We start from the raw sequence: 27,650 nt of genomic DNA, 5'->3' as shown, positions 1-27,650 counted from the left end.
TTCAAACACTGAACTTATATATGGCACAAGCGTTTTAGAAAATAATTTATCAAATGCTACAGGGAAACCATCTAGTCCCGGAGAGTTACCCTTTTGTGTACTGGATAAACTATGAGTATAGTTTGAAGTTCCAGTAGTTAATACACACAGTCAAAAGAACAGAGACCAGGCACACATGACTTGATAGAGTGAGATCTAAAACTCAAGTGGTTTATTCACATAACACATGTGCCACGTGGCCGTCAAGTGACATTCCATAGCAGTTCAGTCATAGTTGTACAGAGCTTACATGGTTATAGTGGACATTCCTTGGTTACTAATTACGCAACAGATCACTGACATAAAGCAATGAGGTTAATGACTTAACATAGTTGCCTAGTCATGAGATACTTATAATATATCAGCATAGATGCCGACTTACCCACTGTAATGAAGAAATAGCAACGGAAATATCTTCCTGAGAAATAGGTGCCTCCAACTTTAAACACTTATTCTGCGATAAGGTAGGTAAATTTATTCAGTCCAAACATTCTGACATCAAAATGAAATTATTTTTAAACTCGGAGCTGTAAAGATTAGAATAAAATTGTCTAAAAGTCTTAATAATTTTAGATTGATCTGCTGTCATTGTACTATCTCTGATCTGAATCTTGTTAATTTGTTTTTTCATTGCATTACCTTTCAATTGACCTGCAGGTAACTTACCAGTTTTTTCACCATGAATATAGAAATGACTCTCGCTTCTCAACAATTGCTATTCTATAGGATATGTAGAAAGAAGATCAAACTTAGTTTTGAGTTCCACACATCTTTTGTTTAGATCCAGAGTTTTATTTTGAGCAAATGTATCAATTTTTAAAATCTGATTTATCAATTCCAATCTTTATTTCTTTGGCCTTTTTGTTAATATTAGTTAAGAAATAAGAAATAATTTGTCCTTTCAAATCAGCTTTCATAGTTTCCCAAACAATCAAATTAGATATTGATGCGGGGGGGGGGGGAGTTAGTACTAAAAAAAAATTGTATTTGTTGTTCCAGAAAATTTAAAAATACTTTATCTGCAAGTCAAGAAGAGATCAATGTCTAATTTTACAACCAGAACAAGGAAAAGCCACTGTGCACTCTCATAGCCCCTGATAATTTACTTCTGTCAGTATCCAAGGATGATGTGAGGATTGCCTTCAGGAGAATGAATTCAAGGAAAGCATCTGATTTGGACAGAATACCTGGCTGAGTACTGAAAATCTGTGCTAACCAACTTGCCAATGTTTTCATGGATATCTTCAGTATCTCACTGACAGGACATGGTACCCATCTGTTTCAAACAGGTCTGAATCATACCAGTGCCCAAGAAGAGCGTGGTAACCTTTCTAAATGACTACAACTTCATTTACAAATTTGCTGACGATGCCGCAATAGTGAGCTGTATAAAAAGTGGTGGTCAGGAGGGAAAATGAAAGCTTGGCTGGATGGTGTACTAATTATAACCTCTCACTCAATGTCACCAAAATCAGCTATAATTATACTTTAGGAAGGGGAAACCAAGGTGTACGATTCAGTGATCATTGGAGGATTAGAGGTGGGAGGATGAGCAAATTTAAATTCCTGGGAGTCACTATCTCGGACCTGGACCCAGCGATTTAAGGGGGAATCCCGCCCCGCGATGATGCAATAAGTGATGAGTCACACACTTAGGGGGACCAAAAGAGTGCATCATACACTGGAAAATTGAAATAATTACTTACACAAGTTGTATCAGAATTAAGAACCAATGTGAAAGATTGAATGGTTTCAAAATTCTTTTGAATTCAAAATTCAAAATTCTTTTGAATGTACTCATATCATAGCTATATCCAAAACTGCATCTTGCTGCATAGTTGGGAGGAGAATGTTTTGGACTCAAGTGCTGATCTAAAATAGGGATCAGAGCAAAAGGAGTTTATTCTCAACTTTGATCTGAGTAGACAGTTCTAGTATGTTTCTATCCATTCAAGCCCCTTAAAAATTTTGCAGCTTCAATGTTTTTTTTTTAAAAATCTAAGCACACTAGTACTGGCCTAGTCTGATCGATCTCTTCTCATACTATGTGCCTACCATCCGAGGAATCAGTCTAGAGAACCTTTGCTGCACTTTCACTGTTCACAAGTTCATGCTTCCTTAAGTAGGGACACCAGACCAGTAAACGTATCAGATGTTACTTCACAAGGCTTCTATATAGCTTGACAAAAGCCTCAGGTCTGAAACATTGGTTACATATCTTTATGTCTTATGGATACTTCAAGACTTACTGAGTTCCTTCAGCATCTTTGTGTTTTTACCACAATCACAATGTCTATAGAGTTTTGTGTTTCACTCTATATGATTGAAGCAAGGTCTTTCATCTTGCACTAATAACCATTGCAATTGCATGGCTTTACAAGGGAACTACATTTCTTTGCTTTAAAATGAGATACTATTTTATTAACCCTGGCTTCTACCTGTTCCAGATCACACCCAATTTTGAAACTTAAGGAGAATATTTCTCAATTCCGAATGAACTCGCAGCTGTAGATAAAGCAAATAGCTCGATACTCATTAAGAAATTATATAAAAGATACAAAAATCTGCTCCAAAGCTAAAATGAGGTACATTAAATAGGATAATTGAGAACGTGTCACAAATTTGATGGATCAGACTACCAGCTTCTATATAGCATCTTTTGTCAATTATAAAAAATACAAGCCCATCTTTGACACAACTGACTACTTGGTAGAATGCGTCATTTGACGAATGTTACAAGTTGGTGCTCTAAAATTTTACTCCACCTGACATTGTTTAAATGGACTCCCTCAAATATCACTACAAAGAGGGTGAACAAGTCCTTGGCCAATCACAACAAATAAATTGGACCGCATTGATACGAATCCCACTGTGTGGGGAAAGGGTGGAATTGGAGAGGTAGAGAGAGAGAGAAACGGAGTTCATTACAATGGAATGGAGAAGCAATAGCTCAAATAAAAGACCTTTCCATCAGAATTCTTAGTACTAGACGGGAAGAGGGGTGATAAATTCTGAAAAGTCATTACCTGGGCAGCTTTATATTATTTAGCATAGGGTACTGATGGGGCCCTGTGAATGAGTCTGTTCCACCCCACTGAGCTGTAGCAGTGTAGATCAGTCAGAACAAAAAGGTAAAATTGGTCAAAAATGTCACATTGACCAAGAAGAAATTAAATCCTGCACTGTAATTTCCATCGGGAAAATATGAAGTCCTTCAGACCATTTGAATCTAACATACTGACAAATTTGCTCACTTTAACATATACATGTTTGTTCAGGTTATTTTCTATTTTAACATTTTTATTTTCCCATTGAAAGCAAATGACATGCCCTTTGTGGTTCATTGGGAAAAATAAAATCAAAATATTAAAAATAAATATTTTATGAAGGAGTCTTCCCAGTCCTGCAGAAAGAAAGCAACTTATGAACTATCGAAGAAACACACACCAAGTTTCTCAACTTAAAGGATATTTTAATGGACAAGTTCAGTTTTCTGCTGCAGGTGAAAAAAAGCATTTCCGCCCACAAAATGTACTCTTTTATACAAATCTGCATTATAAAAATGTGAACAAATCATGCCTTTAAGGCCATACTGGCAGAATCCATTATTAAAAGTCTATGATGCCAGGAAAACATTTCTTGAAAAAAGATTTACAAGTGAATTATTGTAACAAAATATTCAGGTTAATAATCTTGTTGTAGAAAGTCTGATATTCAAATCCAAAATTTCTTTCACTCCCCAAATACCACCAATAAAATTCCTTTTATTTATTTTAACACATTGACTGTGTACTTTTTAATTCTTAAACATCTGTAAGTTATTTAGAATTTAGTTCTATGGGCAATTATTCATTTTAATCATTACATGCTCGATTATAACCACGAATGGAAGCAGACGCAAGTTAAAGCAAAGTTACTATGCAAGGCCAGAAACAACCTGTATCTTCACAATAAGGTAGTTAGTGACTAGAATGAAGCAAATCATCTTTATAAAAAATTTGGTTTTCACTTCTCTCCAAAAAGACTAGTTTACTTGCACCTACAAATATATGAATTTCATTCCTGGCCTTGCATAATAAAGTAAAAAAAACCCCACTTGTGATAAATAATAAATCAAATGTAATTTTCTACAGTCATGTCCACTTGTGACAGACATTAACTCACTGGAAAAAATGCACCGATTACTCATGGCAACATTTACCATTTATAGAACTATACATAATTATTTCGTACAGCTTTCTGAAATTAAGACCAAGAAAGTATACGCCAGTCAGTGATATAAACATATTTATACAAAAAGGAATGAGCACTGAATCAGTCTTCTGAAGATTTACTGGGATGCCAGATGAAATCAGTGCCTAGCCTATCTCCAAGAGCAGGCTTCATCAAAGAAAGTTTAAATAGGTATAAAGCAGACACTAAATAATTCAAAGTTGGAACCCAGCAGCAAAACCAAAATACAGAAGCAAATATAAAAGGCTGAATACATGAATAGAAGTTGAACAATCAAGTCCCCCTCGCAAAGTTAGTAACAGTTATCTGGTCCATGAAAATATTTGAACAAATCAACAAAATTTTCCTTAAAATGATTACAGCTGAATTAAAAAAAAAATCTCAACAGGAATACAAAAATTACATGCACAAATTGAATTGCAAAAATTGTGATGCAAGTATCTGACAAGAAGTATAGGAGCAGGATTTTGTCTTCAACCACAGAGGAGTTGCTCCTGTCATTCTTTATCTGAAATTTCCTTGGTAGATATCCTCTGACATTTTGGATCCTAGAAAGTTATTTGCAGAACTAAACAAAGCTGCAGATGTAAAATCTATCAGGAAATTATCACAATTTGATGTTAAATAAAAAAAAAGATTTATTCCATGTGTAAATAAAACTGGGAATAAAATCCTTCCAGTCAGGCTGAATCAATAGTATCATTAAATGTCTCTCCATCATTGCAGCAGATTATCAATGTCCTTGAAACCACTTCAAAAAAAAATTGTTTTTTGAAGAAAAATTGGATATTTGTCAAAGCAAATAGAAAGAGGGCGGCGAATCGAAATTTCAATTGTCATCTACGTTAAGAGATCAGAACCTGATTTTTAAGAAAAAATGTTAGCATAATCTTACATGACAACATGATTATCACCAGATACAACTTGCCCAAAATGGGGACAGAAAGCCAAGTTACTAGACATTTTTGTAAAAGGATTCTATATATATATATATATGTATAGGTATGTATATCTATATATATATATTAGTAGATGATGTCTGCAGATTAAGATTGAACAATTAAACTCCAATAAAAGCAGTTTCACTGAAAACATTCATTTTTGAATCATATCCAACAAGTAATTGTTTACAACAGGGATTATCCTACTACAATTTTCAGGAAAACAGTGGTAAAGCTGCTGCACATTGTTTAAATCCCAACATTCAATGATAGAACTGAACAGCTACTTTGCACGTGGCTCCTTTGTCCAGCTAAAATGTCAGACTCAAATCTGTCTTACAAGTAACAAACAGCAAACTCAAAGTTGCATTCCAATTTCCATACAGAGTTTTCTAAATTTTTAACATGGTTCTGAAATAAACTGATAAGTATGCAATCTGGACCACTCCATTATTATGTTATTAATATTCATCTATGCTATTCGCCACAGCTGACATTGTCGGACTGGAATCCTGGGAAGAGGGGGTTATGGCAACCATCCTGGGTGAGACTAGAACTTCGGCCACAGATGCCTCCATGTCTGGTGATATATTGCCAACAGTTTGAACAACTGCAGCACCTTTCTTGTTCTGATGGGTTTTGACATGTTTTGAAAGATGATCACTCCTCATAAACCGCTTTGAACACTCTGGGCAAGAGAACTTCTTTTCACCTACAAGACAATGAGAATAAATTAACTGAGAATATACCATGATCCATCATCTTCCTCAGGAACTGGAAGAATGGTGGTAGGCAAGGGTGGAAGCCTTCCCTTTGCCATGATATATAGACTTGTTCATGTTTCATTCTTTGGAACCAGAGGAAATTTCACTTTACAAATTTGCATGAAGAAGCACTGTCCTTTGCAAAGTGCATCACGGAGGCCTTGAGTGCAGGATGAAATATGCAGCAAGTGTAACTTCCTTCAGGCAAAATTGTGCACAATACTCCAAGGGGATTGCACAGCCACAAAAATAAAGAAGACACAAAGGGTGAAAATACTAGAGGATACTTAAAATTCTATTTAAATGGAAGTTATGTACATGACAGACATCAAATTACATAATTTTAATATACAATATTATTATGTTGTGGATATTTTCAGTGTACCAAAATTACTAAGCAGTATAATGACGTATGCTAATACAGTGACTTTCATAATGTTTAGGACAAAGTCACTTTTTTAATTGATTTTCCCCCATGCTTTGTAATCAAACAATTCACATGTGATTAAGGTACACATTCCAAATTTTATTCAAGGGTATTTGTGTACATTTTGGTTTGACCTCATAGAAATTACGGCACTTTTCACGCAAAGTTCCCCCTTCTCAGGGCACCATAATATTTGGGACATTTCGCCTCACAGGTGTTTGTGAATACTCAGGTATGTTTAATTGCTCCATTGGTGCAGATATAAGAGAGTTCGGCTTGCTTGTAAGCTTTTAATCTCCTTTGGAGTCTGTAGTTGCCATTTTTTTTTAAACATGAGGACCAGAGTCGTGCCAATGAAAGTCAAAGAAGCCATAATAAGTCCAAAAAAAGTGCTGTAATTTCTACATGATCAAACCAAATTGTATACAAATAACCTTGAATAAAATCTGGAATGTGGACTCCAATCACATGTGAATTGTTTGATTGCACATTTAAAACACTGGAGCACAGTGCAAATAAAGGAAAAAAGTGTCTTTGTTCCACTGAATGTCTTCAGTGATTTAACAAGTACATTTGAAAGAGACAAGTATCTGGCATAAATGTCAAGAGTAAATGATTGTTGTGGTTCTCATTTTAATTAATAATTTCAGAGTTCTCCTTAGAAAGGGTTACAGGAGCGACATTGTACCTCTCAGACACACATCATACAATAATTCATTCGCAGCCTCTGTAAAAATAAACTTTTCAGCTGAATAATGACTTTGCCAGTTCTGTACTTTTCCAAATAAAGAACTTTCAATTAAAAAAAAAATCAAGCTCTCTCTCACTCTTAAACTATAGCTTGTTCAACACAGGACAATCTGCCCATTCCAGGTATTATTTTAACCAATTTGCCAAACTGATTCTCATGCATTAACATCCTTCCTCAAACAAGTTCCCCAGCTATACTATCAACCCTAGGCACTTTTAAGCTCCAGCACCTGGGTAGTCCTTCTGGGACCCAGGTGCGATTAGTGGGGCAAAGGTGCTTCCAGCACCTTTTAAGCTGCGAGAGGGTCGACCCCTTAAATTGCCATCCCAGCAATTTAAGGGGGATCCCGCCCCGCGATGATGCAATAAGTGATGAGTCACGCACTTAGGGGAACTGTCGATAAGTCTCCCCTGCCCCCCCTCCAATCGGCCATCAGTCCCCACCGACCGTCAATCACCCCCCAGTCAGTAACCCACACCCCGTGTATTAACCCTCATATTGCTGAGATCATTCTCGTAAACATCCTTGGGATCTTTTCCAATGCCAGCACATCATTCCAGAGATATTGTGCCCAAAACTACTCACAAGACTCCAAATGTGGTCTGACCAATGCCTTGTTAAGCCTCCATAAGGCTTTTTGCCTTTATATTTCAGTCCTCCCAAAATCAATGCTACCATTGTATTTGCTTTCTTAATTACAAACTCAACCTGCACTTGGACTCCCAAGCCCCTTTGGACCTCTGTTTTCTAAATTCTCATCCCTTTTTGAAAACAGTGTGCTTCTTTATTCCTATACTAAAGAGCCTATCAAACACTTCCGTACATTATATTCTATCTGCCACTTCGTTCATTCTCTCAACCTATCCAAGTATCTCTGTAGACTCCCTAGTTTCTCAATACTACTTAACCCTCCATCTATCTTTGCATTATATGCAACCTTGGTCGCAAAGCCATCAATTCCCTTGTCCAAATCATTTACATACAGTGTGATAGGCCCAACAGCAACCCCTGCAACCACTAGTCACAGGCAGCCAGCCAAAAAAGGGTCACTTTATTCCCACTTTCCCTTCTACCAATCAGCTCATCTATTCATGCTAGTACCTTTCCCATATACCATGGACTGTGGTCTTGTTTAGCAGCCTCACGTGCAGCATCTTTTCAAAGGCCTACTGAAAATCTATTGACTCCTTTGCCTGTCGTGCTCATCGAGTGCCTTCAAGTACTCTGGGAGGTAGTAGTGTGTATTATCTAAACAACATGTGTTGCGGGGGACGGGGGTATTCTCTTTATATATAGTTACAAATGTTGGAATATGTATTCTTTAGTGGTAAATCGGTTTTCTTTTATATATCTGGATTCCCAGAGGAAGTATGTGCCAACACCTGGAGAATAGAGTTGAGGGAGGAGGGTTCGCAGGCAGAGGTAGTAGTGGTTTATTATGTGAAATTTATAAAGTGAAATTTGTAAATATTAATTTTAATGGGTTAAATGTGTCAGTGAAGAGGAAGAGAGTATTAACATATATTGAGAAAATGGAAGCCGACTTCTTTTTTGCAAGAAACTCATTTAATTGAAAGAGAACATTTGAAATTAAAAAGAGACTGTGTTGGGTACGTAGTGGCTTCTTGGTTTAATTCAAAATTAATAACTAGCGTTAAAGAGACACCATTGTTGAAACACTTGATAATTGTTTGGAATAAGATAAATGATGAAATGGGAACAAAAGGAAATATAATTGCCCAAGATGCCTTTGATTTAAAACCATCTTGTATCTTTTTCAAAGGACAATCGATTTTTAAATTTTGGTTTAGTAAAGGTATTAAAAATATTGAAGACTAGTGAACAAGGTCAAATGATATAATTTGAGCAACTGAGGAATAAATATGGAATACCTAGTAATACTCTTTTTTTGTTATTTTCATTTGAGAGGATATTTAAGGAAATGTTAGGTCCAGAGATGTGATTATCTACTTGTAGTGAGGTGGAAACTCTTATTAGGAGGGGAAATACTAAAATATTTACTGTTGAAATGTATTTTTTATTACAAACAGGAACTACTAAACATGGCGTTCATAAATCTCGACAGAGATGGGAGTTGGATTTGAGTATTACAATTGATGAGCAAAGATGGTCAGATCTCTGTTGAGATTGTATGACAAATACTACTAATGTAAGGTATAGATTAGTTCAATATAATTTTTTTTACATCAGCTATATTTGACACCATAAAAATTGAACAGAATGAAATCAGATTTATCAGATCAATGTTATATATTTGGTGAGGAGACGGGAACCTTCTGGCATTCAATTTGGTCATGTCCCAAGGTAAAGCCTTTTTGGGTGGACTTACGGAATTTTTTTTAGGAACAAGTTACAGGCATTGTATTTCCACAAAATACAGATTTATTTCTATTGAGAAATATAGAAGGACAAGACCCAAATTGAAACTATCAATACCAAATGAAATTTGTTAAAATAGCATTAGTGGTGGCAAGGAAATGTATTGCAGTGACCTGGAAATCAGATTTACATTTGGGTATGGGAAGATGGAATACAGAAATTCAAAGTTGTATCCCCTTGGGGAAAATTACATACAATTTAAGAAATAAATACAGTATATTTTTGCAAATTTGGACCCCATATATGCAAATTTTAGGAATAAATATATAGTGGTGTTCTTCCAACCTTGAGACCTGTGTTAATCTTCTTCTCTAAATTGATTACATAAACCTTGCTGGACTGCTGTGTTGGAAAGCGATCCTCTGATCAATTCATGAAGCTATTTTTCCTTTTTACTTCTTTTTACTCTATATCCTTTTTATATATAAATTTCTTTGGGGTGGGGAGGTATGGGAAGGAAGGGGATGGATTATAATCATCATGTAATGATTGAAATTCTCTTAAATTTAAATTCTTATTGTTTTATATTAATTGTTTTTTATTGCATGCATGGCAATTTAAAAAAAATATAAAAAAACATGTTGTACACCGCATACAGTTTTTTTTTGCACTATCAATAAGTCGTAATTCTGACCTTACAGTATGGGCGAGCTAGTCAATAGGTGGAAAGTTAAAATCTCCAAATATCACTATGTTTCCTGTAGCTGTCTGCCATCTTCTGCAGGTTTGCTCCTCCAATTGGGTGGTCTATAATACAACACCTTGAGTGTGGTCATAACTTTGACATTTCTCAGCTCCACCCATATAGCCTCCGTGAACGAACCTGACCTGACCTGACTGAGCACAGCTCAGATGAGCAATGCCACTCCTCCCCCTTTCATTCCCCCCATTCTATCTCATCTGAAGCAATGGAAGCCTGGAATATTAACTGCCAGTCCTGTCCCTCCCGCAACCAAGTTTCACTAACGGCTACAATGTCATAATTCTACATGCCAATCCACACTCTAAGCTCGACTGCCTTTCCTGCAATATTCCTTGCACTGAAATAGATGTACTGGAGAGCATTTCCACCAGGAACAACCTGTTGACTTTGTGCAATTTTCGCATCTTTTCCCTCCTCCACTCCTCTATCTGTTCTGGCACTCTAGTGTGAACACAACTGGTGCAGCACTAGCAAACCTTCCTGCAAGGATATTAGTCCCCCTCCAGTTCAGATGCAAACCATTCCACAGAACGGTCCCACCTTCCCTGGAAGAAAGCCCAATGATCCAGAAACCTGAACCTCTCGCTCCTGCACCATGTCTTTAGCCATATGTTAAACTGCATTATTCTGTTTCTAACCTCACTAGCTCATGGCACGGGTAGCAATCCTGAGATCACAACCCTGGAGGTCCTATCCTTCAACCTACCGCCTAACTCCCTGAACTCTCCTTGAAGGACCTCCATGTCATTCCCACCCACGTCACTGGTCCTGACATGGACCACATTGGGCTGCTCATCTTCCCTCCTGAGAATGCAACATTCCATTCAAAATACTTGATCTCTTCCACAGAACTCCCTATCTATGGAATGGCTTATCACTACAGCTTGCCTCTTCTCCTTCCTTCTCTTCTTATCCACAAACTAGACTCCATGCCAGAGACCTTATCCCAGTGGCTTGCCCCTGGTAGAATCCCCCCCCCCCCCACCCCCACAACTGTCACCAATATGGTAGATTTCCTCCAACCAAGTCTCTGTAACTACCACAATATCATAGTTCCATATACTCATCCATACTCCAAGTTAATTTCCTTTATTCGAAATACACCTGGCATTGAAAGACACATTTCAAAGCCTCTGACTACATTTGTGTTTCCTCCCCAGCCTGTCCTTCCTCACAAACACAGAAAATATTGTATCATGCTTTTGACCTTCTGCCTTATTCTCTGCACTCACATTCTGATTCCCACGCCCCCCCGCCAAACTAGTTTAAACCCCACCCCCAACAGCTCTAGCAAACCCGCCCACCAGGATATTGGTCCCTTTCCAGTTCAGGTACAGCCTGAACATTTATGTACAAGTCAGACCTTCCCCAGAAGAGATCCCAATGATCCACAAATGAAGAGGGTGGCACGGTTAGTGTAACGCTGTTACAATGCCCGTGATCAGGACCGGGGTTCAAATCCCGCGCTGTCTGTAAGGAGTTTGTGTATTCTCCCAGTTTCTGTGCGAGTTTCTCCCAGGTCTCTAGTTTCCACCCACCATTCAAAAAAACGTACTGTGGGCTGTAGGTCAATTGAGTGTAAATTGGCAGCACATGCTCAGCACAGCCTGTTAACATGCTTCATGTCTAAATTTAAATTTAAAAAAATTGAACCCCTGCCCCAACTCTTCAGTCACATATTCATCTGCCACAACTTCTTATTCCTACCTTCACTGGTGCGTGGCATAGACAGCAATTCCGAGATTACTACCCTTGAGGTCCTGTTTTTCAACTTCATCCCTAACTCCGGATACTCCCTCCTCAGGACTTCATCCTTACATCTATTTATGTCATTGGGCCCCAAGTAGACCATGATATCTGGCTGCTTAGCCTCCCACCTGAGAATCCTGTGGATTTGATCAGAGATGTCCCTGACCCTAGCACCTGAGAAGCAACATTAAATCCAGAAGCCTTGATCTCATTCACAGAACCTTCTATTTGTCTGCCTAACCAACAATTTCTCCCATCACCATAGCTCTCCTTTTCTTCCCCCTTCCCTTCTGAGCCAAAGGGCCAGACTCTATGCGAAAGACGTGACCACCACAACTTGTCCCTGGTAGATCATTTACCCCAACCAACAAACAGTATCCAAAACAGTATACTTATTGTTGAGGGGAGTGGCCACAGGGGTGCTCTGCACTGTCTATTTCCCTTCCCTCTCATAACTGTTACCCAGCGAACTGCCTTCTGACTTTTGATGGTGACTATCTCCCTCAAGCTCCTGTCTATCAGTGCCTCTGCCTCCCAAATGATCCGGACTTCATTCAACTCAATTTCTTTCATTCAGTCTGTCCAGAGCTGCAGCTGGATGCACCTCTTGCAGGTGCAGTCATATGGGACAAATGTATGGTCCCAAATTTCTCACATGCTACATCCAGTGCATTCCACTACCCTAGCTGCCATCTCCATTAACTATTCTTTGTTTAAATGTAGGTTGATGCCACTTATCATTGGGGTGACTTTCACAGCATCTCCCGAACTCTGCTTAGTAAGTGTAGTCCCAATCAGAAGCTTTATCTGTAAACTTGAAGAAGGGGGAGGTGAATTATCTATGATGCTATTGTTTATCTTTTGGGCAACTCTATGGAGGGGGAGGAACCTGCAGATGCAGTAATGGTTAAATGTTTTCAAAGAATGTGACTGAAAATAAAGTGCTTTAAGGTTTATATATTAGTGCAAGTGAAGATTGTTCAGTGTAAGTATAGAATATTTGTATTTTAAACTGTTCTTAACACAGATGTATTAGTTAGGCATTGTAAGTGTCAAGCAACTGGAAAATGCACTTATCTGGCATCTATCAATCCCCAATGGAGCCAGATACCAGGGGTTTTACTGTATTAAGATTAATCATTGAGGGGGATTGGCATGATGGCACGAGTGGGGGATGTGAAGATACACCTCTCCCAGGAGAACTACCATATATTTTGGTGTAACCTAAAAAAAGTTTATACCCCAGATATACTTTAGAGACCTTAAATTTAGCTCAAAATCCAATCCTCACTGATCCAATGTGTAAGTCGACCCTTGAAAAACCAATTTGGCATACAAATTGGCCATTGTAAAACAAAAAAACCCGAATGCGACAGATTTTCATTGAGATTTTTATTAAAAAGAACACAATTAGCACCCTTCAAAATCACTACCATTGTCTGAAAACAACACATTTAGAACCCTTCAAAACTACTCTCGCTATAGTCATCTGAAGCAAATATGGTGGCAAGCACGTCCATACTCTCACTGTTTAAACAGTTATCATATTGGGTCCCAGTCTGTATCTGATGAGGCAGTTTCAGCTTTTTCATCAGTATCTCATCATAAATGATCTTCTGTGGCATCAATTGCACAAGAGATACCGCAATTTTTAAATGATTTTTATCACAGTCTCTACTTTAACTTTGTCCTATGCCTTGAGCATAAAGTTACACAGCACATCAAGCGAGACAGCACGCACTGCCCCGCCTTTTGTAAACAACTTTTCTGCACTTAACATCCATGTATTCCATTCCTCTCGCACACACTCTTTGAATGGCGTGTTCAAGTAGACGTCGAGAAGGTGTAATATAGACGTCAAACCACCCAGGATAACTGCCATGTATGTATTATGCAGTACTAATCTACTTTTAGTGTTCTCAGTTAAGTGGCTACAAAATGTATCCCAGACCAGCAATCTCCATTCCTTGCATAAACTACCCCTGACCTCTTGTTCCACACAATGTCTATCCATTGTCTTACACTATTTTCATCCATCCATTCTTTTTCATAAAAATGTACAAAAATACTTTAAGGGATTTATGTTTTATGTTTTAGATGTGGACAAGAGATTGGATCATTTTTGTATTCTACATTGAAGGGTACTAAAGTTAAAAATTTTCAGTTGGAAATTGGTGATTTTTTGGAAAGAATAAGCAGGGGTTAAGTTTCACAGGATCCAATGTTATTTCTGTTGGGTAATATTAGGACTACAAGACCTACATTGAAATTAACTATGTATCAAAATGAATTTGTAAAAAAAATTGCTTTAGCAGTTTCTTAGAAATGTATAGCTATTACTTGGAAACCAGACACAGACTTAGGGATGGAGAGATGGCATGTGGAACTTGGTAGCTGTATCCCACTTGAGAAGATGACTCATAGTTTACAAAAATTAATATCAGATATTTTGGAAAATATGATAACCATATTTGCAAAATGTGGGTATGAATGTTTAACAGAATCCCTCTTGGGATTAAAAACTTACGATATACAGTTTATCTCCTTGACATTCTCCATTCTTTTTTTTCTCTTTTTTTTGTGCTTTGGGGAGGGGAGGGGGGAGTTGTATACCATATGTGTAACTTTTGAAGAAGTCTTTTATTGAATGAAATGTACTTACTGTAGTGGTTTAAAAATAGTTAAATAAAATATTTTTAAAAAGCTTAATCATCTTTAATTTAACAGAAATATAAATTATTGAAAATATTTTTAATTATTCATTTTTCAGATTTTGGACACTATTGAGGTCCACCTCTAATCACCAATAACAACCAAGTTATTTTTGGGTATATTTAAATATTTTTTCCCCAAAACAAGTCAAACACTGGTGTACTCAAAGTCATACAAATATCAAATGAGGTAAGCAAATCCATCAGTCCACCACCCCCCACCCCCCCCTCATGATAGTGAACAAAATAATTTTGAAAACAATTCACAGCTTTATGTAAGTATTAAGATGCAACTGTCCAGATTAACAACGCAATTTAAATTTCTCAGACATTATAGTGGGAATTCAACTTGGGTCTCAGAATCGTTAGCCAAGTTTCTGGGTTATTAATAGGGTAACTTTATCCACTGTGCTACAATTGTGCCTTCAAAAGAAAAATAAATAACAAGTACTATTCCCTTTGTTTTTTAATTAGGCCTAAGAAGCCACATCAAAACATACAGGATCTCACATCCTGGAGCTGGATCCTAAAGACAATGTCCCATCATAATGCTTTGGAATCCTGCCAAGTCTGAGCCATGTCATCAGTCTCCATGTGGGATATAACTGGAGAATTGTGAAAGATCTCGTCAGCAAAATCTTGAATTTAGAATGCTTGTGCACAGGCTGATTTTCTGTATTGGTTTGGAAGATCTGGCTACAATCAGAAAGATTTCTACCAGAACACTTCAACCCAATTATTTCACTTTGTAAAGTCAAGGCAAATGACTAGTTTTTTTTTGTATTAAAATAGCTTTGGCATCTAACATTACTTCAGAGAGCAATTTTATTCTTGAAAACTTTCTAATTAACTATTGCAATACTCACTTGTTTAGTGAGATTCTTTCTGATTTGTATTTTACTTGACATCACACAAAATATTAAATAGCAATTTACTCTTTTACTATTTCAGTCACACCCAAGTCTTATTAATTTCAAATACCATGATTATAAGTAAATAGCTATCTTGTTATGAGCCCAGAGGATGCCAAAACCCAGCAGCAATAGATATTCACTAAGACAAATGGTTACTTAAACAAAAGTTACTTTTAATTATCTTTAAACATGAAAACAGGATCAAACTTTATCTTATCACTATTAACTTAACTAACCTAACTTAACCCCCTTCTAATTCTAAGTGCATGAGTATGTTATGTGTGTAAGTTTAGAAAAGTTATTTGATTTACAGTCCAATCTCACTTCTCATTCCTCCAAGATTACTGGTTGCAGGCAATTCTCATACTGTCCATAGAATTTGGTGCTTGACAGGTAAATGGTTACCGCTTAGGAAAGTTCTTGTTGGTTTTCAGAGAGAGATTTGTAGTTCACTGGACACTCACAACTGATTCCTTGTAACTAGCCACTTTAGTGTCTTGCTGAAGAAACTTGCCCCAGTAGGGTTTTCCAGATGATAAGCTCTTTCTTTCAAATCACCACAGAGTTCCTTTTTGTTTCTCTTATTTCAAGTGAAACATTAGGCAGGCAGTCCTCTCCTCTTGTATGAACCGCAATTACTTTGACCAGGCTGAACTAAGCACTCACAACTCGTCTTCCAAATGAGGTTTTTCCACAAGCTTGTCAGCTTGTCCTGTTCTAGTCCCAGCTGCTGCTGCTGACTGTAGCACCACAGAACTGAATTCTCTCTCTCACACACACACACACACACACACACACACACACACAAAGAAAAGCCTGTTTGACCCCTTCTCTGCTTGCAAAACAATATGACCCTCTTAGAACAGCAAGTTGCACTCCAGACAGCCTGCAGCTCCGAACTACTCCTCTGATCTCTTTCATCTATTGCTTTTCAAAACAATCCATTAGTGAAGTCTCTTGGGCACTCCACAAAGGTTTTGCAAACATCCGCAGGAGCTGCTCTGTCTGGCTTGAGCAGACTTCAAGTATTTTAAATGAGATCTGTTTTAAAGTGTTTTTATGTGATCTACACTAAAAAAAACCTCCCAAAAACATATCTATTTTAAATACAAACACCACATAATCTGTCACAATCTCAATTTTAAAAATGATATCACAATCCAGATGAATTGAAATTAGATTACAAACTATGACAGAATGTATACCTTTTTGTGGAGTAAAGTCTGAGTATTTTTCTAAACAGTGATTCGAATTTGATAGCAATTTGTAAGTTAGGTAACTGGGGCAACATACAGTTGGAGTAAATGGAGCACTTAGAAAGTTTGTGTACTGCAGTACTTTGATCTAACTTTGGCTGAGAGAGTCAACTATGAAAATATCCAGCATGAGGATTTAATTCAGAAGTACCTATCAATTTGGCATCACAAATGCTCTTGAGCTCCAAGATAGTAGCTGTGTCATGTCGGCACATGTGTGGAGTTCAGCCTGCTGAAATCCAGGCTACTAAGGACATTAATGACCCACTGCCAGAAGCATACAGATTAGGCAGATTGATTTGACATCAGAGCTTCTATCCCAGCAGCAGCAGGATCTTCAGCTAGCTAAATCCTTAAATTCCAGACTGTTATTCCCAAACTAGGGTAGATTAGGAAGATTTATCCAGCCACGGTATACTATGAAACTCTTCTACGTTAACAACGTGTTCCAATATGTACGTCCACAATGAAATTGACCACCTGCTGCAGCCACAACTCAAGTCCCAGAGCAGGTCAAAAACTGAATATACAAATTTTGCATTTTTTTTCTCTTTTTGCTGGAGTGTTTTTCCTGCACTTAATACTTGAATATTGTCTCCTTATGACTGATAAGGAAGAGTCACCAATTAAATCAGAGTTCAAGAAGAAAACTGCAGTTTTACCCCACATGGGACAATGCGAAGACCATTGGAGAAAAGGGAAAACAGGTTTAAATCCCAGCTACAGGCCTTATTGTTTGGCAGTAAAACACAAAAATCTGCAGACACTGTGGATGAAATAAAAACACAATGCTGGAGAACTTCAGCTGGTCAAAGAGTGGACTTTATATCGCTTTTGGGCTTTGAGGCCTGACATCAAGGTTTAGAAAAATGTCAGCAGGCGTCCAGACAATAAAAAGGTGAGGGGGGAGGGGTTGGGTGGGTAGGGGAGGGAGGGGACCGCAGGAAGCAATAGGTGGGTAGGGGAGGGAGGGGACCGCAGGAAGCAGGGGGAAAAGGAATGGCTCGGCGAAGAGAGAGGGAAGGGGATGGAGAGCTAAAGAAAAGAAGACAAGGGGAAGGGAAGGGATGGAGAATGGAGAGTTGTTTCTCTATTGAAACTGGAAAAGTCTCTGTACTGCCATTCAGTTGGAGTGTGCCCAAACAGAAAATCAAGTGTTGTTCCTCCAATTTATAAGTGCTCTTGGTGGGATGAGGCCATGGACATGCAAGTATGTGAGTGGGACGTGGAAATGAAGTGGTTGGCCACTGGGCAATCCCTGTCACTGTTGCGGGCACAGTGAAGGTTCTCTGGAAAGCGATCTTCCAGTCTGTACCCAGTCTCTCCGATGTACAGAAGGCCACAAAGTGAGCACCGGATGCAGTCAATCACTCCCACGGATAAACAAGTGAAGTGTTGTTTCACTTGAACGGCCTATTTGGGGCCCTGAACTGTGGTGAGGGAGGAGGTGTAAGAGCATACCCAAGTATGCTCTTCCTTTGGCCACAGGGGAAGATGCCAGGAGAGCAATTGGAAGGGATGAATGACTACACAAGGGAATCACAGAGGGAGCAGGGCATATGAAAGATAGAGAGAGGAGGAGAGGGGAAGGTGTATCTGGTCGTGGGATCATGTTGCATGTGACGGAAATTATGGAGGATAATGTGTTGGATGCAGAGGCTGGTGGGGTTTTAGGTAAGGACAAGAGGAATCCTGTGTTTGTTGCATCTGGCAGAGGGGGCCAGGACAGATGAGTGGGAAAGGGAGAAGATGTGGGGCAAGGGCTGAGTTGATGGTGGTAGAGGGGAAGTCCCAGTTGTGGAAGATGGCAGACATTTCAGATGATCTGGACTGGAAGACCTCATCTTTGAAACAGATATGGTGGAGACGTTGAAATTGCAAGAAAGGAATAGAATCCTTGCAGAGGACAGGGTGTGAGGAAGTATAGTCAAGGAAGTTGTGGGAGTTGGTGGGTTTGTAAAATATGTGAGTGGAAAGCTGATCTCCCAAGATGAAGAAAGAGATCCAGAAAGGGGAGAATGTTGTTAAAGATGGACCAGGTGAATTCGAGATCAGGGAGGAAGTTGGCATCGAAGTGAATGAAGTTGACGATCATATCATGGATGCATGAGGAGCTCCAATATAGTTGTTGATATAGTGGAGGAAGAGTTGAGGGACTTTGCCTGTGTGGGCTTCAGTGGGGCAAGAGCAAGCGGAAACAATAGGTCCACCTGGGTAATTAGGTTTATGTATCTTGGATAAGAGGTAGAATGAGGCAGAGCAGGAATGGGATAAAATGAGTTTGGAGATTGTGGGAGGGAGGTGACCAGAGGCGATGAGGTTGAAGATGGTGTTGGAGACAGTGGCTTGAAGTGCTGTAGTGGAGTCCTGTGGAAGGGGCAAGTAGGAGGTGTCTGAGAGCTGTCGTCTGACCTCAGGAAGGTAGAGGTCAGTGCACCAGACCACAACAGCACCACCCTTGTCTGTGGGTTTGATGGTGAAGTTGGGATTGCTGCAGAGATAGTGGAGAGCAGACTGTTCAGAGGAGGTGCAATTGACACGGTTGATGTCTCGGTGGCAATTAGAAATAAAATGATACAAAGCAACCAGCTGGCCAGGATGAAGTGTCCAAGAGGAAGAAGGCTTAAAGTGGGAGAAGGGGTCTTGGTGGACATTCCTCTTCCCCCTGTTTGCTGCTGTGCCCTCCCACCCCTACCCATTATTACCTCCTAACTTTGGGACCCCTGGCCCCCCAAAGATTTTTTTCTTTTTTTTTCAGATGCCTGCCATTCTTCCATACTTTGACGAAGGTCTCAAGCCTGAGATGTTGGTTATATATCTTTATTTTTGCTTTATAGAAGACACTGTTTGACCTGCTGAGTTTCTCCAGCATTTTGTTTTTACCTATTGTTTGGCAGTGGTATTCACTTAAAAGTATTTCTTTTATAAAGACATTAAATGAAATCCAGCATTGTACTTTGCTAACCTGTATGAGTTCTTCTATGCCTCTGCAATTCATCACTCCGTGTAAAACGTTTGCCACAGAAGAGCCAATTGCACACAAACGGTCTCTCACCAGTGTGCCAGCGAAGATGGGCCCGTAAATGCGATGTTTTACCATAAACTTTCCCACAGCCTTCCATGTGACAGATGTGCTGTTTCTTCTTCCCTGGTTCACTGGAGGCCCTATTGTAAAAAGAAGTTGCAGAATAAATCAGCCATTTTGTATTTTTTTCACTCTGAAAATGATACCCATGTATAAGCAGTGAATTTTCCAGAATGTTTCATCCTTATTCAATAATCTACTGCTTAATGCCTTTCAAACAAAAGATTGTCTATTGGACACCAACAGATTACTGGCATAAACTCAGTGATTCCCCTTGATTCGTAGGGACCTGGATGCAACGAAAGGATTTTTCTCAGACAGCACCCACACTCCTCATTTTGGTGGTAAGAAAGTGAATAAGGGTAACTTCTGAAGGAATAATTTGAGGTAAAAAAAAAGGATGAACACAATTGATTTAAAATGAATGCAATCAAATTATTTTCCCCTCCCTTTATTTCTTGAAACTGTCTGCGCCGTTCTACAATCGTGCTACTCTTGGTCATTGAAGTTTGAAAGTTCAGTAATCAAATGAATAACTTGAATGATTCCATCAGTTTCTCTTTAAGTGCTTTGCTTGCATTTGTGGTTTTAATCTGGATCAATGCCAGATTAACCTCATTAAACTTGCTTTAGCCAGGCATCGAGAAATAACACCAATGACATATTTAACTTCCATTTCATCTATCATACTCTGCCCCCTTGAGGAGTAGATATTATATTAAAGCAAGAATGATGCCCACTGGCTTGGCCTGTCAACACTAGATTACTTAGTATATTGTACAGTTAACAAATTAACATGCTATAACAAAAATAAAATGCAAACTATTAAATATTGTGCAAACTATAATATTCAGCAAGATTTGGTGCTTCAGAATAAGTATTTTTTTACTCCAAAAACCTTGTCTGCTGCTGTTAAAATCCAAGCAGTTATGAGGACTCTGAAAGTCATGTTTCTTTTTTCCCATCTAATGCTGCAAATATAAGTTTTCAGTAAAGCTTGGGGTTTTTAAAAAAGTTGCGTATTAACTTTATCATGCCAGTAGTTTTGATGTCCATCAAGTACATGTGTGCTCCTATTGTTTAAAGATGACATGCGCATGCTCTGTTGTAAAGAGCTCATCAGTTCTGTGCCTTCCTTGATGCTCCTTTTCCATTTTATTCATCTATAGACCAGAGATTCCTATGAGTCAATAGGGATGTTACAATTGCTGGGAATATTGCCCTGGGAGAAGATGCTAATGTTGGCATTAAACATGAACCAATAAATTTCCAAGATTTTGTAGAGATAATATTAATGGTATTTTCTCAGTGTTTTGACTTGTCCACAATTCAAACAGCCTTGAGGTATGTTTCAATGAAAAGTAACTCCAAAAAGTACAGTTATATGGCAAGAACAGATTGATGTTCCAAGTTCAAAATTATCCTCAAACCCTTCACTAAAGTAAGCAAAAGAATGGGCCTGCGCGCAGAGACACAGACCAGCCCATAAAATGGCTGACAAACGCAGCAACTGCACAGACTTGAAGGTGACATCTGCCGTCATCCCAGGTGACCTCTGTACGATGGGAAGATGAGGAATGCTGGTGGGAATGCTGTCCAATCCTAGGCTGGCACTCCAATGACATGGGGGCCTGACGTCAGTGCCAGAGACCCATATAAGCATGACAGCCAGAGCAATAAACCAGTCAGTTTTCCAAGGCTTCATTATGCATGTCATTATCCTCCACACTCACGTAGTGTGCACGCCACATTGGTGACCCCGACAGGTCCAACTGGCAGTTATATCCAAAGATGATGGATCAAGTGGAGCCAGCGACCACCCACGAGGTCTCACTCAGGATCCCAACGTTTTGGGTGTCGCAGCCACACATGATTCAAGCAGGCCTAGGCTCACTTCCAGCTTCACCACATCACCGCCGACAACACCCGCGACTTCTACGTCAGGAGTGCCCTCGATCAGTACACACTGGCAAGGGTTGTAGATTTTGTATGGCAGCCTCTGGAGCAAGGTAAATACGTGGCCCTGAAAGAGCTGTTAACCCACACTTTCAGGCTTTCCTGGGTTGAGCGTGCCACCCGATTGCTGCATATAGATGGATAGAGGACAGGGCCTCATCTGCCCTAATGAGCAAGATGCTTGCTCTAACCGAGGGCCACAAGCCTTGCCTGCTCTTTGAGATCTTTCTGGACCAGCTGCCCATGGATATTCAACTATTACTCCGCAGCCGCGCCAAAGCATAGGGTAAGACATTACACATTTAAAAAAAATTATTTAATAAGAAACAATAATTCAAAACTATACATTTTGCATACATAAATTATATACTGTAATTATTAGTGTATAATACGAACATTTTTGTACCGAAATTTGAGCTCAAAGTGCGGGGAGGGGGGGGTCGGATTATATACGAGGTTATTATTTTAACAATTTTTTCCTGCCAGGTTTAATGATAAGTATGATTATCAGCAGCCGCCTACATTGACGGCAGCGTGAACTGGGTAGGCGAGGGGGGAGAGACACCAGTGCGAATCGGGCGAGCGAGGTGGGAGAGAGAGAGACGCCAGCATGAATCAAGCGGGCGAGGGGGGAGAGAGACGCCAGTGCGAATTGGGCGAGGGCAGGGGGGTTGTATTATACACGGGGGTTAAAATTTTTCCCCCTTTTTCCCCCTCAAAAATGGGGGTGGGGGTGTCGCATTATACATGAATATTTACGGTGTGTGTGTGTATATATCTCTATCTATCTCGTGCTCTCTCTGTCTCTCTGTCTCTGTCTCTCTCTCTCTCTATCTATATAGATATCGATATCTATATAGATATATCTATATCTTTTGGCGGGAGTAATATATATATCTATAAAATTAAACCCAAATAAAGAAAAAAGGTATCATTTGGTTATTATCCAATTTTTATTGACTTGATGAAATTATATATAATAGTATAATGTGCATTACTGAATATAATATCCCTTTAAGAGATGGAGGTTTGAGTGTGGTGATCACCAATGAACTTTATATATGGTTCCCAGATCTATTTATTTTTTAATTGTCCAAAATTATCTCTTAAATCATAGGTAGGTTTTTCCTAATGGAATGAGATGGCAGAGGTCGACAGCATCGAGTCCACGCTGCTGAAGATCCAGCTGCGCTGGATGGGTCACGTCTCCAGAATGGAGGACCATCGCCTTCCCAAGATCGTGTTATATGGCGAGCTCTCCACTGGCCACCGTGACAGAGGTGCACCAAAGAAAAGGTACAAGGACTGCCTAAAGAAATCTCTTGGTGCCTGCCACATTGACCACCGCCAGTGGGCTGATATCGCCTCAAACCGTGCATCTTGGCGCCTCACAGTTTGGCGGGCAGCAACCTCCTTTGAAGAAGACCGCAGAGCCCACCTCACTGACAAAAGGCAAAGGAGGAAAAACCCAACACCCAACCCCAACCAACCAATTTTCCCCTGCAGCCGCTGCAACCGTGTCTGCCTGTCCCGCATCGGACTTGTCAGCCACAAACGAGCCTGCAGCTGACGTGGACTTTTACCCCCTCCATAAATCTTCGTCCGCGAAGCCAAGCCAAAGAAGACTGCAATCTATTTTTATATACCAACACTGTATTTTCAAAGATGCTTTCATTTTCCAAGTTGGCACTATGCATTTTTTTTTGCTGCTACTAAAGCAATCATAAAAAAATGTTTTTGACATCTATCCAATTTTAACTGCAAGTCTTTATCATTTATATTACTTAATAGAATTTTTTTGAATCTTTAGGTATTTTATTTTTTGTTATTTAATTTAATATTAGATTCAATTCATCCCAGAAAAAATTTACTCTCTCACATGTCCAAATTGAATGTAGTATTGTACCAATGTCTTGTTTAGAATGGAAGCATTTATCTGATAAGGTGGGATTACATTCATTTAAAATTTGAGGTATAATATATAATCTATGCCATAAATTATATTTGTATCATATGATACCGAGTATTTATTGTATTTATCATACCATTACATAGTTCAGAGACCAAGCTTCGCTTTTATCTGCATATTTAAATCTTCTTCCCAACGTTGTTTTGATTTGTACATTTCTTTATCATTTTTATTATTTTGTAATTTAATATACATATTTGTAATAAATTTTAAACTATCAATATATTCAAAATGCTTGACTCAGATAGCCTTAAATGTTCGTTATCCTTTGAATATTTTTTAATTGATAATAAGAAAATAGTGTCATTTGATATTTCATATTTCTCTTTCAATTGATCAAATGCCATTAAAATATTATAAAAAAAATCTTTTATTCTTTTAATTCCTTTTCTTGTCCATTCATTAAAAAATTATTGTTCATTGTAAAAAGAATTAACTGATTTTGCTTTAACTTTTGGTAGTTCATAGTTTACCATCCCTCTTTCTAAATGTATATTAATCCATATTTTAATATTTGATTTAATATTGGTGTATTTTTATTCCTTACTAATTTCTCATTCCATTTATAAATTAAATGTTCAGAAACATTCTCTTCTAATTTATATAACTTGAGCCAAGCTGTTTTTTCCCCTAGTTGATAGAAGTTTGACAAGAATTTAATTGAGCTGCCTTATTTTAAAATTTGGTAACTGCAAAAGCCATGTTAACTTGTCCAAAGCCACTCTTGGTTTCTTACCCTTCTATAGAAATTTTCTTATTAATTTATTCAGTTTTATTCATATTGAATGAGGGCCTCCTGCTCCACATCAGGGCACGGTGACTCCCTCCCAAAAAGCTCAGCCTGGCAAAGGAGGAGTTTAAGAAAATGGAGTTTAAGAAAATGGAGGAGTTTAAGATTGTGCGGCGCTCCGATAGTTCCTGGGCCTTTCCCCTCCACATGGTGTCCAAAAAAGCAGGGGGTTGGAGACCATGCATTCATCTAACCTCATCACCAGCTGTAGTCACAAGGACCACGCTGCCCACCTGAGACAACTGTGCACCCACTTGTGGGAGTTCGGGCTGACTATCAATCCCACAAAGTACCAGTTCAGTCTGGACACAATCGATTTCCTGCAGCACAGGATTAACAGACATACGGCTACACCATTCCCTGAGAAAGATGAGGCTGACTGGCATTTTGCTAAGGCATGCACAGTCAAAGAGCTACAGGAATTTTCAGGTGTGGCAGAGTATATAGATATGTTTTTGGGAGATAAATTGGGAAAGGTTTGTTAGAGTAGGTTACATGCAAACACTTTAAAACAGAACTTATTTAAAATACTGGAGCTCTGCTTCACAGCATTTGGAAGAGCTTTGAAGAGTACACAAGAGACTTCACATTGTTGTTTACAAAAGGCAACAGATGAAAGATCTCGTTGGAGCCGCAGATTGTCTGGAAGAGAACAGTAGTTGGGACAGGAACAGGACAAGCTGGTAAGCTTGTGGAAAGCCCCATATGGAAGACGGCTTAGTCAAAGCCCTTATGCTTCATGCAAGAGGAGAGGACTGCTGTCTAATGTTTAACTTGGAATAAGAGAAACAAAAAGGCACTCTGTGGTGACTTGAAAGAAAGAGGTCATCATCTGGAGAATCCTGAGGGGGAAAATTTCATCAGCAAGACACTGAAGTGGCTGATTTAAAAATGAATCAGTTGTGGATGTCCTGCAACAATAAATCTCTCTCTGAAAACCGACAAGAACCTTCCTGAGCGGTAACCATTTACCTTTCAAGCACCAAAGCCTGGTGAACTTTATAAATGTTAAATTTAGTGCACAGTATAAGAATTGTCTGCAACCAGTGAACTTTGAGGAATGAGAAGTGAGATTGGACTACGAATCAAAGAACTTTTCTGAACTTAAACACACATTACATACATAGGGTTAAGTTAGGTTAGTTAAGTTGAAGTTTGATTCTGTTTTCATGTTTAAAGATAATTAAAAGCAACTTTCATTTAAGTAACCATTTGTCTTGGTGAATATCTATTGCTGCTGGGCTTTGGGGTCCTCTGGGTTCGTAACACTGGTATGATAACATTTTACCACAGGTTCATATCGGCAGCAGCACACATCATGCGTCCCCTCTTTGTGTTGATGACAAAAGAAGTTACTTGGGCATTCCAGAACACCAAAGATGTGCTGGCCAACGCCTCCCTCATGGTCCACCCCAGACCAGAGGCACCTACATTCTGTTGATGCCTCCAGCACAGTGGTAGAGGATGTGCTAGAACAATTCAATAAGATACAGATGAATGGAGTTGCGGAAAGTATATTGGCATGGATTGAGGATTGGTTAACTGACTGAAGGCAGAGAGTCGGGATAAATGGGTGTTTTTCTGATTGGCAAACAGTAGTGAGTGGGGGGCTACAGGGGGTCGGTGCTGGGCCTACAGCTGTTCATCATTTACATTGATGATTTGGAAGAGGGGACAGAGTGAGGTGTAGCCAAATTTGTAGATGATACTAAATTAAGTGGAAAAGCAAACTGTACAGAAGATTTGGAGCAGCTGCAGAGGATATAGTTAAGTTAGGTGAGTGGGCAAAGATCTGGCAGATGGAGTACGTTTGTAAATGCGAGGTCATCCACTTTTATAGGAAAAATAGAAGAGCAGATTATTATTTAAATGGTGAAAAACTGCAGCATGGTGTAGTGCAGAAGGACTTGGGAGTGATTGTGCATGAATTGCAAAAGGTTGGGTTGCAGGTACAAGAGGTTATTAAGAAGGCAAGTGGAATGTTGGCTTTCATTGCTAGAGGAATTGAATTCAAGAGAAGGGAGATCATGCTGCAACTGAACAAGGTACTGGTGAGGCCACATCTGGAGTACTGTGTACAGTTCTGGTCTCCATACTTGAGCAAAGATATACTGGCCTTGGAGGCAGTCCAGAGGTTCACCAGGTTGATAGAGATAAGAGGCTTAACCTATGAGGAGAGACTAAATCACCTGGGATTATACTCACTCAAATTCAGAAGTATGAGAAGAGATCTTATAGAAAGATAAAATTATGAAAGGGCCAGATAAGCTAGAGGTAGGAAAATTGTTTTCACTGGTAGGTGAGACCAGAACTAGGGGCCACAGTCTCAAATTCAGGGGAGTAGATTTAAGATGGAGATGAGGAAAAGCTATTTTTCCCCAGAGAGTAGTGAATCTGTGGAATTCTCTGCCCAGGGAAGCAGTTGAGGCTACTTCATTACACATAGTTAATATTCAGTTAGATACATTTTTACATTAAAAAATGAATTAAGGGATATGGGGAAAAGGCAAGTAGGTGGAGTTGGGTCAATGATCAGATCACCCATGATCTTACTGAATTACAGGCTCGATGGACTGGATGGCCTACTGCTGTTCCTATTTCTAATTTTCTTATGTATGTTGTCTTACCAAAGAATCTTGCCCCCTTGGGTTTTTCAAAAAGATCATCTCTTCCAGGTTATCACAAAGAGTTATTTTTCCCCTATTCCAGGAGAAACACAATAACCAGTCACAACCTCTAAATGACCACAGAGGTTTAGAATAGACTGAACTAGAATTCAAAATCCATCTTGAAATGGGGTCATGCAGCAGGTCTGCTAACTTGCAGTCTGCGCCACAAACTGCTACAGTATACTCTCAGTCACTCTTTATCTCCCAAAAATTGATAGTTTCTCTCTGTTTGCAAAAACTACATGGCCCCTCCTATGACAACAAACTTCAACTAGAAATTTAAAACTCTGGGA

At 39.0% G+C, this 27,650-nt stretch overlaps 1 protein-coding gene across 6 annotated transcripts in view; it reads right to left on the bottom strand.

The window, feature by feature from the left end:
• The window catches only part of LOC138751513 (transcription factor Sp4-like), a 118,588-nt gene that overhangs the window by 28,434 nt on the left and 62,504 nt on the right, over nt 1-27,650 (bottom strand). For 3 of the 6 annotated variants that reach the window (XM_069913861.1, XM_069913864.1, XM_069913863.1), the window contains exons 5-6: nt 19,854-20,053; nt 181-5,925 (exon numbers count right to left, since the gene is read on the bottom strand). In XM_069913861.1, coding sequence (XP_069769962.1) covers nt 5,675-5,925; nt 19,854-20,053 — 451 coding nt within the window. In that variant the 3' untranslated portion in view covers nt 181-5,674. Of the gene's footprint in view, nt 1-180; nt 5,926-19,853; nt 20,054-27,650 lie in introns of those variants that run through there. The other 3 variants (XM_069913866.1, XM_069913865.1, XM_069913867.1) reach the window with 2 other exon arrangements.

Source organism: Narcine bancroftii, chromosome 1, assembly GCF_036971445.1.
Source record: "Narcine bancroftii isolate sNarBan1 chromosome 1, sNarBan1.hap1, whole genome shotgun sequence".
Classification (NCBI taxonomy): Eukaryota; Metazoa; Chordata; class Chondrichthyes; order Torpediniformes; family Narcinidae; genus Narcine; species Narcine bancroftii.
The sequence above is the reverse complement of the archived record's forward strand: the minus strand, read 5'-3'. Positions and strand labels throughout refer to the sequence as shown.